Here is a 17,688-nt window from a genome sequence, read left to right on the forward strand (position 1 = left end):
TATTGGAGGACAGGATGTTTTGGTCGCACTTTATTGGTGAATTCAAGTATTATGGATGGTCACAATATTTTTAAAGAAGGTGTGTACGGTTGTTATAATAATTGACACACAGTCAAAATAGACAATATTAAAAAATACCCCGTACTACATTATTCCATACTGTTATAAAGATGTTATTGAGTAGGTAGACCGGCAAATCACCAGTAGAACTGTAAGTTTACTTCCAAAAGGAGACAAATTCTAAGCTAATTTAATAGGTATCCAAATATTATTTCGTCATAAAAAAATGTGCCTGTAATATATCATACCTCAATAACTCATTTGATTCTCACATCGGCGCCCCCTGGCGGGCGGAAGCGGCTCAATTGGGCGGAAAGGCGGCTTGACCGCGGAGGTCGAGTGACCCTTCCCTTGCGCCTTTCAATCATAAGGCCTTTTATAAGGGCGGCTTTGAGAAGCCCCTTTGAAGGAATTTTGAGAACTTTTGTACAATTATGTGGCTTTGGGAATTAGCCGGTGTGGGTTACAAAGAAACCTGACGTGTATTTTTCAATCTTGTAGACCCTCACGAGCTAATTACGAAAATTGCTAGCTCAATAATCGTCATGGGATTAAAAAAATATGTGTCAGTAAAAATTTAATACAAACTTCAAAAAATATATTTCACTTTACAAAAACAGCATAAAATATATTCACCACAAATTTCACGTCGACTCACACAATCCTATGCTTGTACTTCGTAAATTTCTCAAAACCATGATTTCACACGAGACTTGATGATGATAGTTAATCTTATACGATAAGCTGAATGTTTACGTCAGCCCCCGCCATGAGATCTCCCATATCCTACAGCAATCCAAAACCGAAGCACGTGGCAAAATGGGAACAGGAAAAATGTTGGAGATAGTGCGTACAAATGATATCAAGAGGATAATTGGCAAGGGCTTTAACAAACTTGATCAACCTTTATTAGAAGCCAAAAATAAATAGAATGTTGAAAATTTTGAAGACGGGGATGTCCGCAAGAGTGTGTTGGGTGGCTCATGGCAGGGCGTCTCGGTTTATACGAAGGCTACTTTGACAACAGTCTGCAGTACCAGCAGAACAGTGACGAAGAAGAGTATTGTGGGTGGTATCGATTTAGTGGACTTGCTGGCTGCGGTTAACGAGCGTGGCGCTATGACAGGCATCGCAAACGCCTGGTTATTGCAACGGTTTAACTGGAAACAGAAACAAATACTTATAATTAATATTGATAGCATTCCACAAAGAGGGCTCGAGTGATGAAGCTGGTAACAATAGGGATTATGACTGGGTACAAAAAGTAAAAATCTATTAAATTCCTCAGTTAGGTAATTAAAAATATTAAACACGTATTTTAATCTGTTTCTGAATAACAAAAATCGACGAAGATAAACTGCTTTAAAGTTTAAGGGAGGTTGCTGCTTGTATTATCCCCATTCCAGACCGATCGGCCACATTACATTCTATGCCTCAGTATTAAAGAAAGCATAACATTTCAACAGAATATTAAATCCAATTAAGGACATACAATGATACTAAAAATATATCATTTGAATGATTGCTCGATGCAAAAATATCTCTAAAAATACAAGTGTATTCTAGTTTCAGAGGTAGGGTAATATTAAATTCTATCATTTACCTATAACCTTTTTTTGATGAATAAACTATTATAATTATTATAAGGACAGCATATTGTACCTCGCAGCATGTCGTCTCCGGTGATCCGACGCAGCCGGATCGACAGCCTCGCACAACCGCTTCGTACGACGTGCCCTTTGATATCACCGATGTGAAACATTTGTCCTCTGCACTGTGACACGTTATCGTGTGTACTCTGCAAGTATTAATTAAATTCATAGTACAAATATTCAAGATATAAAAGATAGATTGAACAGGACTTTCAAAGAAAGTCGAGGACTGTAAGACTCATAGTAGGTGCTGCATACCAACTCGTTAGCAAAAAAAAATCATTTCATTGATAAATTCCTTTTTGGGTTCGTGAGTGAAGGACAAGAAACTTTCGTAGTTTCGCACTAATAGAAATTGATCAAATTATCCAGAAATCTTTATCACATTAAAGATAGTATTTTCTTTCAAAATGAATGTACCTTTCATCACGCACTATCTTGTTTTTCCAATTATGGGATGCCCTAAGATAACACCAATATTAAACAGAGTTAGTGTTCTTTTTGTCAGAAATCAATTAATTGTACTGAACTAAAATATAAAAACCATAGTGGTTTCTTAGGTTTACGCGAATGTTAGACATTGAAATGAAACTACTTTTACGGATTTTATCGCGGTTTAATTTTAGATTTTTAGACGGTAGAATTTTAGACCATGATACCTGCAAAGGTTTCGAAACGTCGGGAACTAAAATCTAAAATTAAACCGCGATAAAATCCGTAAAAATAGTTTCATTTCAATATAAAAACCATTTAATTGTGAGAGCAACGACTATCTCTTCATTATAGCACTACGACAGGCCTCAGTTGACAATATTTTCTACTTTACCAATACGAAAAATAAAGGCAGTTGCCAAATCATAGTTTCATTATTACCTGTATTTAGTAGGATCCAAGCATGCTCTCAACGGCGTCTCCGCCTTATAAGCACACACATAACACTCGAGGGGCCGTTTCTTCACCGTCCGCGTCACTGTGATTGCCTTTGGCGTCGGGACGATGGGCGGCGGTCGCCTCATCACTGTCACTCTCTCTCCCTTGTCTGCTGCGCCGGGATCATCATCTTCCTCTTCTTCGTCATCATCATCATCTTCTTCACCCTCATCTCCCCTTCTACTTGAAAGTTGAAGGTTGTATCTATTACTTGAAACATGAGATTTGTGTCTATTACTTATACAGTGGAATTTAAATGTACATAAGTATTTTTTATGGATTAGTGGATTGTGTTGTGGTGGTCTCACGAAGGTGCTTGTTCAATTCCAACTCATGTAAACAGCAATATGCCTTCTTCAAAAACAATATGTACTTTACTGATTATGCTAAGACACCACTGACAAACGGTGAAGGAAAATATCGAGAGGAAACCTGGATTCCAAATATTTGAAAGTACTGATTTAATTTTACTGTGATTTTTGTCATGAAAATCTTGAAAGAAGTCTAAACTAAATTGTTTCAATACCAACACTGAACTGAAAGAGTCTAACAGAGAATTATTTCGATATTTGAGTCTCTAAGACCTTAAAAATCTCAATTTGTGTTTGAGTATTTACTTCACCACAGAAAATCTATTTTATCTTTAAAATATTTAATTCAATTTAAGTTTTATGCCTACCTGGTGGGATCAGCGTGTGTTATCTTATGACAGCTAATCACTTTCATTGATGATTGTCTATTACAAATGAGTGTCAATACTACTGACATCAGCTGTTGTTGCTACCGCATATTTACCACCTGTTTATCAAGATTCTTGTTCTAGATCTCTTAAAGACGGTACATTATGTATAATACTTACTCTTCGTCTTCCTCTTCGTCTAATTTTGAGCCGGTTTTCGCCGGCAGAAGCAGCAGCATTGCCAGCACAACGCAATACCTCCACCGAACCATTTCACCACTTACAAAACAACCTGGTCAAAACTAAACACCCACTACGCACACCCACACACTGGATTTGTCATTTTCCTGTTTTTAATTACCGAAAAAAATATTATGATGTCTGAAGAGTTAGGTGATCAAAATTTTGTATTTGACAGCTCATTACATCAGATTTTCGTGTTTGGAATTTTTTCTTTGTTTTCTTCTGGCTTTATCTATGCTTTTTTATTTGGCCTCTTTGTGTTTCTGTTGGATTCTTCTCACGTGATTAGGACTAAGAAGTAAAACATGCATTTAATAATATTTATACATAATTATTACTTTTAACCTATTTACCTTAGCGTATATCAATTTAAAATGCTTTAGAAATAACTTACACGAAATACTATTTAAACAAATGTACAAAACCAAACTCTTTAAAACAATGAAGTTTCACGTTGCTTGTTGTAGCGCTTACAGCACCGTTCTCAGACATCTATTGGTAGATAACGGAACTAGCTACTCGCGGATAGGTGGCGCTTTTACAACTAGCTGAGTTAGCCACGGAAGAGACGTTTACGAATATATTTTAATGGTACCTTTTCTCAGTTTTTGTTATACCTTTCTTAAACTAAAGGGGTGTAAAAACAAGACAAGACTAAGCAAATTATTTAGCTTAGCTAATAGAATAAGATCTTTGTAATATATTTTAAGCAATTTTTTTTGGCTTTGTCTTTAAACCCTTAAATAATTTTAAGGCTGCATTTTTTTTTAATAATTCTTAATAACAATTGATTTTTCTCACTACTTATATTTTCGTTGGTTCATTATTCGTTAATTAACTATCCGAATGAGAAAATAAATCCTATTCGCTTTATAATACGATTGCAGAACGCAGGTATTTCGCATTTGATTAAAAAAAAGGAATTTTCTTCCTGCTAAAAATATGTTGATTCTAAGTCGCGGTTTTACTTGACTAGTCGTGAACTTGAAGTAACTGATTGTTAAACTACCGCGACCTTTAACTGAGATCCTAACAACATATTCCTTGATAAAACTGTGATTATGAGATATAATTATATTTATTAACTTAAGGTTACTACTGCTTCCTCTCTCCTAAGTTTTTGCTATGCCCGACAGGGTCCATAATGTTTCGGTATCATTAAATTTTTAAATCATTGATTATTGAGTTTTACTGAAATCAACTCAAAATAAAAGCTAAATTTCGTCTTTCGAAATGAATCACAGTGGCGGTCGTATAGATTAGGTAAATGTTAAGGAAAAAGGAAGGTTTTTCATTGTCTAATAACAGCTATTTTGTGTTGGAAAAGGAAAGATCTAGTGTACATTTGTAGGTAATTAAAAAAAATGAATTCAATCTGAAAGTAGGTACCTACGTCGTAAAGAAACAATATTTAGTAAGCCAGATCTTTGTTTCCAGCGCACCAGTCTTAAAAGAAGACACTGTATTCTTATAGTCAAATCAAGTGAGTAGTTAATTCTATTGAATTCATTCGAAACATACACAGGACATTCGGCAATATTTAAATTCTTGATTTTCCTTATCTATATCTATACTAATATATAAAGCTGAAGAGTTTGTTTGTTTGAACGCGCTAATCTCAGGAACTACTGGTCCAAATGAAAAATTCTTTTTGTGTTGAATAGACCATTCATCGAAGAAGGCTTTAGGCTATAAATCATCACCACCAACCAACGCTGCGACTAATAGGAGCGAAGATGCAATGGAAAATGTGAAAAAAACAGGGCATGTATAAATCAACTTATATCTTCTACCCACGGGGACGAAGTCGCGGGCAACAGCTAGTATAGAATAATATTAACTGTACTGCTAAGAATTTTCTTTTGAATTTAGGTATTTTTAAAAGCTAACTCAATTAAAATGATAAACTTTTTTAGGCACTTCTGCATATAATAGAAATGTGGTAAATCTTACTTTTCGCCTGCGACAACTTCAGGCAGTAACTTTTGAAAATACCACTAGTTACCATGACAATAGTTATTTTGTAAATTCAATCTACACTTTTAAATGGACAAGAGATCGGTATTTCTTTTTTTATTAAGCTCAATTTAAAGTAATACGGTAATCAATATTTTATTATTTTAAAATAACCGCAGTAAGATAGTTTCCCAAAATAGAAAATTGGCAGTTACAATTTAACATATCTTTTTTGGTATACTGATTAATCTTATCTTGGTTTAGCCAGTCGGGCTGGGATGTGAGTTAAAGTGCGGCTATAATAAGAATTATCCTTTTGCCAATAAGAGAATATAAGTATCAGCTTAAACTATTTTAATACGTGGTTGTATCCCCAGAATGTTTCAAACAGGAATGGTTGGCCAGGAATAAAGCTGTTATCTTTTATACCCTTTGGTTTACAGCTCTTTTATGATGGGGCACCATAAAAATGCATGTGTTTAGTGACACCGCGGCATCCACACGGCCGTCCTAATAACCTTTCCATCTGCGATGCGCCATGAATAAGTGAACAGCAAAGCTTAATGTAACTCTTTCATGAACGCACACACGTGTGCAGGCGCCCTTTGCGTGGCGCACGCTGCAGCGCACCGCTTATCGGCCGCACAAAGCACCGGGCAACCGCAATCCCCGACGCTCAGCCCCGAATACACGACCTCATTAAAAAATGAAACCTCACAAACATGCCATAAGCCCACAAAAACCCCCCAAGACTCGTCAAAGCGAAAAGCGCTACCTACCGGAGAGTAGCGGAACTACACCACTCGCGAAACCAACCTCTGTACTTTTTTAATTAGCCTCATACACCGACTGAATGCGTGAAATACGTTAGATTTTTTTTCTCATACGCGGTTAGTTTGGTAGCTTTGAGTAAAGTATGTTAATTCACAAGTAGCCTGCACTCGGGAGCTTTTTGAACTGTTTAAAAAAGGGGTTCCGTGGATAAGGCTTATTTGATAACTTTGAGCTTTGAGGGGTTAATTAGCGAAAAAGAGAGGAATGTGCACTTACATTTATAAATAAATGCAATCACGTATAAGTTATCAGACGGGTGCCAAAGGTGAGTATGGCGGGGTGCCGTGCCGTCGGCAGGTGACGTCACGAAGGAAGCGCCGCGGAACTCGGTAAGTCTTGCTCGAACTTCTTTTATCTCAGTCTAGGTTCGCTCAAAAAGTGCAAACTCTGTACAAAGTTCACTTTCGCCTTGTGAACTAATTTTTCGCTCGGTGTCAAGTTCATGGCTGGCGGGGCGGGGCGCCGGCGCGGGGCGCGGGCTGCGGGGCGCGCTATGATAAAATAAAATATTCATTATGATTGCTCAACGCGGCAATGTTCGCGGGAGCACGGATAGTCACGCTTCTGTATCTTGGCCGCTGACAATTTCTTGTTAGCAAGAAATTCGTCTCTTTTCAATATCTATGTCCCAATAAAACAAATGTTAAATTAAAACTTTCCCCAATACCATGTATTTGAAATGTTAGATACATTGCAGAAATCAAATGCAATATCATAGTTATAAAACAAATCAATTACAAAATTATTTTAAGCTAAGTACTTCTATTAATCCACAATCCTTCGAATGACATATTTAATGTGCAACAAAAAAACTTATTCACCTATTTCTCTTATCATTCATCACCTAAGCATCAATCGCATTATTGCTTACAATAAGAAAATCTCAAAAAAATATAAAAACACCAGTAGCCAATACAAAACCAGCACATTTCTTGAAAGAAGACTGAAAACTGACGTAAAAATGGTCCCGGACCTGCCTCAAATGAAAGTGGATCGTCTGCGGGGCTGGCCGAGTTTTTCTCCGGGTTTTTCCCTTAATTAGTCAGTTAATCCGGGGGGAGTACTCATTAACGTTCGACACTCGATTCTTGTTCGCTACACTTGTTGAGCGTCGTTTTTATCATAAATACGTTTGCTTGGATGTTTGTTTGTGTTTTTATGTGTGTGTGTTAATAGGTGTGTTGGAACGCGTGTTTTTGATTACCGTTTTAAAGCTGAAAAGCTGATACAAATTGCGCTTATATGGCGCTCTATTTTGTGTTAATTTTTCGGGAGTTTACCTCTATTTTCATTATTTTTTTAAGCTTGTTCTTTCAATCGTTAAGTGTTAAGTTTGAATTTCTGTTGCTATGATCTCTTTTATGTCCATTTTACAAAAACAGCTTAATTCTCATTTTACATTAAAGTGTACCGAAAAATACCTTCATCCACTAAACACAAAAGTAATTAGCGAATATAAGTAATTACATAATTTTTAATTAAAAAAGTTTTGACATGATATTCTGTAAAGGCACGTAATCTCCATACGTTAGCTTCATAGATTAAGACTTTAATAATTCACGGGAAGGAACATTTTATATTCATGATCTACCTCAAAATTTTCATGTATATCGTAATGAGGATTTAAATTTTTATGCCTTACCGCATCAATCTGCGTACACAATTTCCGTTTCTAAACAAGAAGGCAATTATTTTACGAAATTCAATGTGTACAAACCCTTGCCAACGTCTAACTAAACATTTCCTAATTTTGAATCTTCAACTACGTAGTAACTAACGTCGGCAAATGAGACTCACACGCTGAAACCGGCCAACGTTAGGTGACCTATCACTACCAACCAGACCCTCCTAATGGCTTGCTGAAATATATGGGTCGGGGAGGGTGGGGAGGTCTTGCTTACTTGGTGTTGTCATGTACATAGTACATGGTGCTGTCAGCTTAACATCCAACTTATTAGACGTTTCGGAAATTCGGTTTCGCCCCGCAAGCACCACGGGCTATGCTGGTAGGGAAGTGTACTCGGTTGTATTATCGAATATCGACTAACATACATTAAATTATAATGTCAATTCCTGTGATAGCAAAAAATCTTTTAACATTTTGGACATAGTTCTAGCTATCTTAGCATGCTACGTCGTTTGCCATTTACCACATTTTAATAAGGTCATTTTTACATTTAATTTCGCACTTACTGCAATTGTGTATGTATCCATGAGTATCTAAAACCACCATAGCTACTAAAGCGACATACCATACTACCACATAACAAACCAACACCTCAAAACCAAAACCTTTCAGCATCTTGTCGATAGAGCATCCTCACTATCTGATATCCAGTTGGTAATGCAAACGTTTGTAACCCGTCGGTCCGCGCCCCGCCCGGGGCAAATACGTTGGGTAAATAACCCTCCATCTATGCCCGTACTGTATGGAACACGCGATTTACTTCTGACTCTCTATTTTATGCTTCTGCAAGTGATTTTTGGATATACAGCTTTCTATTTTTGTTTTGGAGTCGTGATTTGTTATTTTTGTTGATACATTTTATTTGATTCTGGTATCGGAATATAATTTTAAATGAATTGGTTCCAATCGGAAACTAACTCTGATAAGATTCAAGCTTTTAGTGCACAGGTTAACTTACTAATAAGTTAATCTGAGCTGATCGTTATGCAACTCAAAGATATTAATTTTGGCCAAAATTTTTGTCTTCCAACAAACGTCCACTCTTCTCAAAAGAGTAAAATGTAAAAGACTTTATCTTCAGCGTAATCTATAGACCCTTGTTATAACCTAACATTATCGCTGACAGAATATTAGCAGATAAACTAAACCCGAACTACAGATAACATTAGATTACATCACAATGTATGCCCCAAACTCACATGTACGAGACGAGATCTCAGGGTTGAATTCGGCACATCACACAAGCCTTCAGTGGACGGAATGCGAAACGGCTGGCTGTTTGTTTGTGGGTGGATGGCTCTGGCGAAATTCCGCCTTTGTTGCTTACCCACCCGCTTGGGTGCGGTCTTAGGTGAAAACAGTAGCGGGGAATATTAACTGGAAGTGGGAATATTCTTGATATCTTTAAGTTATTCTTCTTCACAGCTAGAGCACTTAGGAAGCGGTAGTGTGGGCGATACGGGGGGCTGTCTGTGTAACTTTGACCTTCAATAAGCGCTACTTTGTAGCCTAGTTTGAATAAATGGATTTTGATTTTGATTGAGGGTATTAACAATTTCAAGCGATTACCCAAAGCTACTAGGTAGCAAATTTTGACAGTCAAGATTTCAATGGATAACACATTTTCTGGTGCTCAATAATAATTTTCCAAAACGCCTTCCTAGTCGACTTAAACTAAGCAAAGCTTGTACAAAAACATCTGTCCTGGATTGCTCGAACTCACAACCTCTTTTATAGCAGTCAGGATCACTAACCACTAGACCAACAGTCCAGTCAAAAAAAGGTGATAAAACATCTTATAATATATTTCTTTATTTTATTGCTTCTCCGCTTTATTTCATACCTTGGGACACGTCAAACGTTAGAATTTGGTGGGCAATAGGTACATACGAGGCTTTGTTACCCTTACATAATGTATTCAGTCGCGGACTTGTCTGCAAGCTGGGTATATAACCGCACGCCATGTACCACGCCGGCTTATGTACTAATTTATTGCTTTGTTGTATTATAAACATACTGTGTTGCATATTAACTTAGTTGCGGGTTGTAGGTTAATTAAGGATAATATTTCTGGAGATATTTTTTGTGCATTTTGGTATCATGGAATCTACTGACAAAAAGAAGACAGCGCTTTATACCAAACGTAACGGCGTCTCTCTTCGATAGTGCCATGTCTCTCTCTGGCTTTAAAATCATAATCAAAAATATAATCAAGATTTTTTCGAATAGGCCCTTTTCCAGGCCGTTCTAAACCTTACAGTAATGACTCTATGCACACGGTTCCAAAATGTCATATGCCTATGGATAAAAACCAGCTAGAAACTCCATTAGAAAATTCCAAAAGTAGTGGTAGTAGTTAGTTTGGTGGTATGACGGTAGTTACTGGCAATAGTGTTCTTGATAGAGGCAATAGCTTAGTAGAGACTAACGCAGATTTAGATCTGTCGAATGCTAAGTACCGAGATAAGGCTATTTAACTTGGCGTCTTCCTCGAATCTGTGGCTCAAACAACTGATGACGTAACTTCGTTGTTAGAATATTTACTCGTTACGTTTCTGTTATACGCTACCCTCAAACCTTTAGGCATTATACATACTAACAAGAATCTTATTAGTGTTATTTTCAAGCCGTTATTAACTAAAGAAAATTTGTAATAGATAAAAAAAACTTTGTTAAATACATCATCTGAGTGTTTGGTCGTCTTTTGATAGATCCAAAAACTACAGTTTTTATAAAACAACTACCTACACTTTAAACAATAACATTTCAATTGTTTCCTGTATTTATTCTAAGAGTTTACTACGATTAAACGAAAGCTTTCAAACTATAATTTATGTATTAATTTGCGACAAACAGCGTTCCCCTCTCACTAAACATCAAAGGCTCGTCAAAATTACAGAAGGCCGTTACGTCGATAGTTTGAGGTACGGAGTAATTTCTATCATCTGACAAATACAATCTATTCTCACATCACTCGATATTTTTACTGACAGGCGTTGTTTTGTCAGATTAAATTCTAGTCATATTAAATGTATGTAAATGTTTAGCTTACAGGAGTAATTACCATTGATAAATACCACAAAACGTATAATTACATCCAGAAACATCAAAGAAATTTATAGCAACTGCAATTCACTATATTCCATATATTTAGGAAGTTAAAAGAGGTCTTGGTTTATCTTTATGTCTTGAAACACAGTTTTTTCTTTTTTAAAAAGAAACGACCAAAACAAAATTATGAACAAGACAAATATACCACTGAATTGGTCGTTTGTTTATTCAATGTGTTATTATGAAAAGACACCAAAACTTGAAATCCTTTTTAAGAACCTAAACAAATGGAATACCTATAAGCAAAATTGCTTATTTTATTTTCTGATTCTTGATGACTGAAATCACTATGCAAGATGATTACATAAAATACTATACAAATTCTGCTACGCAAGTTCCACATGAATTTACAAACCATTCGACTTTCGAATCTCTAGCGGTTTCAATAATAGACCCCCAGTAAAGAACTATTGCTCTCAAAGTGAATTGGAATAGCTCTCACAACTTTAACGTGCGCTGTACGTATGTGAATGACGAATGAACCGATTATGAAGACGATTGAAACTATTCCTATGATATATTGGAAATTCATTGCTTAGTTTCGAGCTTGCATTTGCAATCGTGGAATATGTAACTGTTGAAATGCATTTTGATTTCAATTTTTTTGATGATACAGTTGAGATTTAATAGAATAACGTTGTATTTAAATTATCCTACTCATATCATAAACTCGGAAGCTTGTAAGTATGGATGTTTGTTCCTCTTTCGAGCAAAAACCGCTAAACTGATTTAGACGACATAGATAGTTTATAACCAGGATAAACACATAGGTTAGTTTCTATCCCAATTTCATGTTCCCGTATGATTATATTCGATTAATAAAACTTACACTAATCTTTTTTATTTACGCATGGTTGATATGAAATTCGGTCTCAGCTCGGAGTATGTGGCCTAACACACCCTTGACTAACTATTTCACGAAATAATGGATTGGTTTTGACGTAATGTTTAATTAATATTCATAATCTTCCTATTAAGAAATACCCTAATTATACCATAGGTATTCTATAAAATCCGCCTAACACTCACATAACACACACACACAATATATACTTACATACAAACCAACACATAACATATACATAACATTATGTAAGGCCCCAACTAAATTGAGCACACGTAACGAACCGGGGAGGTTGGGGTGAAATAGAAGCGTACCGAACTTGCTTAGATAATGTGCATACATTAAACTAGGACTAAACTAACGCGCGTCGTATCTTGATGAAGGAACTTGCCTCGCCCGCGGTCTAATTATAGGGGAGATTCGGCAAAAACTGTCTCTTTGATGTGAACGTGATGTGGGGAAATTTAATTAAGCTGGTATTATGATCGGAGTTAGGAGAAAAGATAAGATGATATGCCCCTGGTTACTGATTGGAAACTATAATTTGTGTTTATGTATAAATGTAAAATATAGCAAATTAAATTTCAAGATTTATATAGACTCCTTTCATATTTTGAACCTTAACCACATTAAATAAAAGTCTTTAAACCAGTGAATTCTGGAAAATAAAAATGGGACTTCGTGTACTCGTCATGAGCAATTTTCTTTGTTGGACCTATTTTTATTGATTTTTTTTCGTTAAAAAATGAAATATTATATCTCTCTAGTAATATTACCTAAAATCGGAATCTGTGTAAACTCCTGAAAATAACTTATTAAATTGATAACATTTTGGTGTCAACACGTTCTAGTTATGTAGTTTTAAAGCTAAAATATAAAAATATTACAACCGACATTCCAATTTTACAACTTTGTGTAATATATTTTCAATATCTGTAAAGTTAAAGTGTTGACAAACATTTGGAGACACAATGTATACGAATGTTTATGCGTTTTAAAACTTCGAATGACAAGAAGTTTAGTTTTAGGGTTCCTTACTCAAAGGGTAAAAACGGAATCCTATTGAGGCCACGCTATCTGCCCGTCCGTCTATGACCAGGCTGTTTCTCATGAAGCATACGGTTTGATGTTTGTTTCAATTGCCTTTAGTATACGAACTACCTTGTCTCGCAACCATTGTTTGTTTCATACAATATTAACAGCCCGATTCCTTTACTTATAATGGCCGATGTACGAATAGCAATTGGATAAAATTTGAAACAATTCCTTTTTTCTTAAGAATTTTGCCAACACAATAATTGGAAATTCACTGTATTGACCGGGAGTAGACCGCCCTGTACTGAGCTTCCAAGTATTGTGTTGGAAAAATGCTTAGAATATAACGAATAGTGCCAATTTAATCCAATTGCCATTAATTTATCGGCCATTGTAAATAGCAGAATTTGGTCCCAGGCCAGTATATGACAGGATTAAATATCTATATACCAATATCTTTACTTAAAAATCAAACCTATGGATGTTACCGTTCACAAGATATCCGTGCCGGATAACCGGCGTATTTACCTGTGCTGATCCGGATTACGTGGCATAAGTCAGTTCGCCCATACATCGGCGACGAGCAAGCCAACCATATTTTACATAATTTAAAAATTTGTTGAAAATTCTTATTAAACGTGTTCGTAATATGTGAATCTAGGTCATTCATATTACTTAGTATGAATTACTAGCATAGTATGTATATAGAAGACTGACACTAATAATTAATTAACGAATATTTATAAATTACGTCATTTGATATTGAGATTTTGCTATTTAACGTAATACCCAACCGGTTAGTCATTACGACGTAATTTTAAAAGATCTTTTCTCATCTCTACACAAATATTTTTGAGAATTAATAATTTCAAAGCGAACGAGTATCTGTAATCCACTGTAATACATTATTCGTGTTACTGCGATTCAAAAAATATATCTATTTTTTATTTTGTTTTGATTCTAGTTGTAAATAAATATTCAATTGAATAAGAAAAATATGGGAAGTTTAAAAAAAACGTTAAATGAAATCATAACAATATACTTATTTACAAATGCGTAGTAAGTTCTAGTAATCTAGTTCGTGTATGTACCCTACAGGAAAAATATAAATAAAGAATACCAATCAGGAATATTAATGAATACACTATACACAACTACACTACACAATTCATCTCTTACCCAAAAACATATTGTTTGTCATCAATTCTATCACACAAACAAGACAACAGTACATTCACTAAGTTCAGTGCTCGGAATAGTATTTATCAATCATATTTTGGCACTATTTGTCTCCTGACAGAGGTATAAGTCAACATAATGGAATGACACTTCTTCATATCACAAGGTCTTGAAAGGATTTCTGTTTTGACAACTTCTGATTGTGTCTGTGTGTAAATGTACTTACCTTTTTTTTACCAAAACCCATACGATTATAGAACAATAGAAAACAATAAGGTTCTGCACAAATAGGTAACGTAGGCAAATTTCGTAACAACCATTACTGAACTTCGATCTTTATTTTTAGACTTTTGTTTTAGCGGCAACTGAATTTTAACTGTCAAGCTATACAGCCTGATGACGGTAGAAAGGACAGACTAATTAAAAAACAGACTACGAAGCCTTTGGATAGGGAAACTTTAAAACGGTTCACTTTTAGCAACAAATCTTGTGAACACACAAGACAAGTATACGAGTATCATAAAACCAGGAAAGCCAAAAGAAAAGTTGATCACAAAACTATCGCAACATAACATTGAAACATCTTAACACTAGAAATGTTCACATTAATCAAAACCCCTAATTACCGAGTTCGCGGTTTATGGTGCAGTAAAACTTGGGCAGTTATCGCATGAAGCAGGTAACTTATGCTGGGGTAAGCGACAGCTTGAATGTATTGCTGTAGTTTTTGGCACGTCGGCTTTCTACGGGTTAATACGGCTATGTTTATAGTGGAGGGCATATATCATGTACCAAGAGTAGGGTTGGGTTCGTGTGCAGATGTAGGAATATAGTTGACATTGTTATTTTGTTGCTGCCTAGTCGATTTCCAGATTCTAAGGTTGAAAATTCGATTTCTCATAAATAGAGAGATAGATCGTAGGGGTTTTGGAGCGGTCAATGCATTTAACCTAAGTGAAAACTTTAAACGCTTCGCATGACTTGGGGCGAGACCTTACAAGCCGCCAGTCAAAGCTAAGAAAAAAACTAAAAACACAATACAACAACGAAACAGGTAAGACAGACAATTTTGTTTAAGACTGTTAAAGGCAACATGACACCTGAATCTCATGGCTGTGGGTCTTAACAAGAATTTGGAGAGTTAATACATTTGAACATTGATCAAGACGCATCACCGAATACATGTTTCGTTACACTTATACAACCTACACCATACGAAGACGTGTAACCGAAGCTCACAAACAACATTAGGTAGTAGAAAATTAAACATACGCAAACACTACAGCATACTGAGCACAAATAAACAAACATCTCGACAAACGATCACATGTCTCCCTCAAGACAAATAGGTACTTCTTACCCCATCCTCCCCCTTTAACCCCGTCCATCTCAAAACGCTGACAGTTGGTATTCACCTGCGGGGAAACCGGGGTACATCGCCCCGACTGTAAATTCAGGGAATGTCTTTGGTACTGTGTATTTAAGCTTAAATTGAGTAGAACATAAATATTGTATAACTAGTGATTGGGTGTAATGATTTGCGTGATAGTAATCTTTTGGTGTTATTTGATGGTCTGTGAGATAAGAAATTATCTGAGTTGTTGTTTTTTTATGTTATTTCGTATCACACAACTTTGATAATTTTCCGACAAGAAAACTGAGAAAAATATACCTGTTGATAATATATTGATAGCGGTTTGAAATCAATTTATAATTCATTTTTGGAGTAATATTTAAAGTCAAAATTATACTTAGTTTATAACGTAAGCATTCTAATTAGATAAGATATAGAAATGTTTACTAGTTCATAGTTATAATACTTCAAATAAGATTTTAGTCAGGGTTTCTTATAGGATTTAATGAGCCTTTAGTGACATCTTTTGTCCAATAGTGACGTTATCGATAATCGAAGGACGTATCATGTTCGTACTACTAGATGGCGCCACAGACTGATTCACTGGTTTTATTTGGTTACTATTTCTGTATCGAATACTCGTACGTATCACTAACATTTTATTCCAGAGTCAGATATTCAACTTAACAAATACCTACGCCTAAATCATCTTTTATAACAGTATTTCCATACTGGTCTACACTACAGTCTACGCTGCTACGCTGCCGTAGCAACAAATTTCGTGGAAACATTGCATAAATTGGTAGTAATTTAATAGCTTATTAATGATTTAAACGTCTACATATTTAAATCCAGTAGCTTTAAAACATTTTGGACGTTAGTTTTGCGATTTATAACACTTCAATACAAACATTAACAGGAAAAAACGTTTTGACTTGAACTCCAGTAAAATGTATTAACAACGCCTTCCAAATCCTCACTAAACAACGGAATGGCCAAGATAACTTAAACGAAACCAATGCGTATAATGTAAGTTTTAGATATAGCGTCGTTTCGATCCAAACTATTCTTAGGAGATAGAAAACAAGGAATAGCTAAGATAGATCTATTGTCTTTGAAATGCGTGCTTCCCAAAATCCTTGTGGAGTGTTCCCCACGGTCTAGCGGGTTTCCATCAGCGGTGATTGATAAGCCGCGCCCCGTGGGATTGTCGTTACGTGGTCGTCACGTGACGCCTTAGAGAGGATAAGTGGCTCAGCTGAATGAGATTTGTATGGGTTTATGGATAAATTTATTTTTGTATTTGGAAGGTGATTCATTGAATGAATGTGAGACATGTAGTTGATAGTCTTAAGAAGTTAAAACCTCCTTTGAGACTATCTGCATAGATCTATTAAACAAGGTTGGCACGATGTGGAAGCTTATTGTTCCAATATTGTTAAAATTCAATTTTGGTTATTAAGTTCTAGCTAGAGACCTTTGTACAAATAACTGACTATCTAATAAAATCGACTCTTGAAGTTGCATTTTATTTTATAGCTAACAGGATTCTCAAAAATATTCAGCATAAAGTTACACTTTCCATTAACGATTCTCAATGTGACCTATCCTTGAAAGCTTCAGCCGTAACCCAATTTTACCCGTTTTATAACATAAATCCCGAGTAAAGGAGTCCACATAACGAATAGCACACGTATCCACTAAAGCTTACCTCTAACATTATTGATGACTAAAACAACCCTCCCCCTGCCGAGGGCCGCGCGGACCGAAATGCGAAGTGGGGTCAAACGCTAACGTTTACCCGCAACTCCAGAGTCCAAGATCTTAAACACCACATCCATTCAACAAAGAACTTTATTTTGAAGCTGTAAGATTGAAATTAGCTTGTTGTACCGTGTCCTTAAAGTCTCACGTCGACGCTAAACTAAGAGGGTGTTAGAGGGTTAAACCCCCTAGGTGGTTGGGCAATTTCACCACGTTAGGCTGTGACGGTCGCCTGTAATTTTGGGCCTAATGCGACTATTCCTATTTCAAGTTACCCCTCGAGCTTAAGTATGGGCCTGACGCGGGAGATAAGGCCCCCTACATACCTTCCGAGTTGTATACTGGATAGGTGTAGTGAAC

The 17,688-nt window shown here is 35.9% G+C and overlaps 1 protein-coding gene across 2 annotated transcripts; it reads right to left on the bottom strand.

The window, feature by feature from the left end:
- Nucleotides 1-624: 624 nt before the first annotated feature.
- LOC113496149 lies at nucleotides 625-4,254 on the bottom strand. 2 transcript variants are annotated; one of them, XM_026875278.1, is made up of 4 exons: nucleotides 3,502-4,254; nucleotides 2,586-2,852; nucleotides 1,723-1,858; nucleotides 625-1,220 (listed from the first exon to the last, which is right to left on the bottom strand). In XM_026875278.1, the coding sequence occupies exons 1-4, from the start codon at nucleotides 3,591-3,593 to the stop codon at nucleotides 1,062-1,064; spliced, it is 654 nt and encodes a 217-aa protein (XP_026731079.1). In that variant the 5' UTR covers nucleotides 3,594-4,254; the 3' UTR covers nucleotides 625-1,061. The 2 variants fall into 2 exon arrangements, with proteins under 2 accessions (XP_026731079.1, XP_026731080.1); XM_026875279.1 differs by having other exon boundaries at nucleotides 2,586-2,822; nucleotides 3,502-4,251.
- Nucleotides 4,255-17,688: the final 13,434 nt, after the last annotated feature.

This window comes from Trichoplusia ni, chromosome 7 (genome assembly GCF_003590095.1).
Source record: "Trichoplusia ni isolate ovarian cell line Hi5 chromosome 7, tn1, whole genome shotgun sequence".
In the NCBI taxonomy this organism is placed as follows: domain Eukaryota; kingdom Metazoa; phylum Arthropoda; class Insecta; order Lepidoptera; family Noctuidae; genus Trichoplusia; species Trichoplusia ni.

Coding starts and splice junctions, on each gene's coding strand:
- LOC113496149 (XM_026875278.1), bottom strand. CDS start 3,593: ATGGTTCGGTGGAGGTATTGCGTTGTGCTGGCAATGCTGCTGCTTCTG. Junction 2,853..3,501: donor GACGAAGAGGAAGACGAAGA/GTAAGTATTATA, acceptor TCATGTTTCAAG/TAATAGATACAACCTTCAAC. Junction 1,221..1,722: donor CGGAGACGACATGCTGCGAG/GTACAATATGCT, acceptor TTCTGTTTCCAG/TTAAACCGTTGCAATAACCA.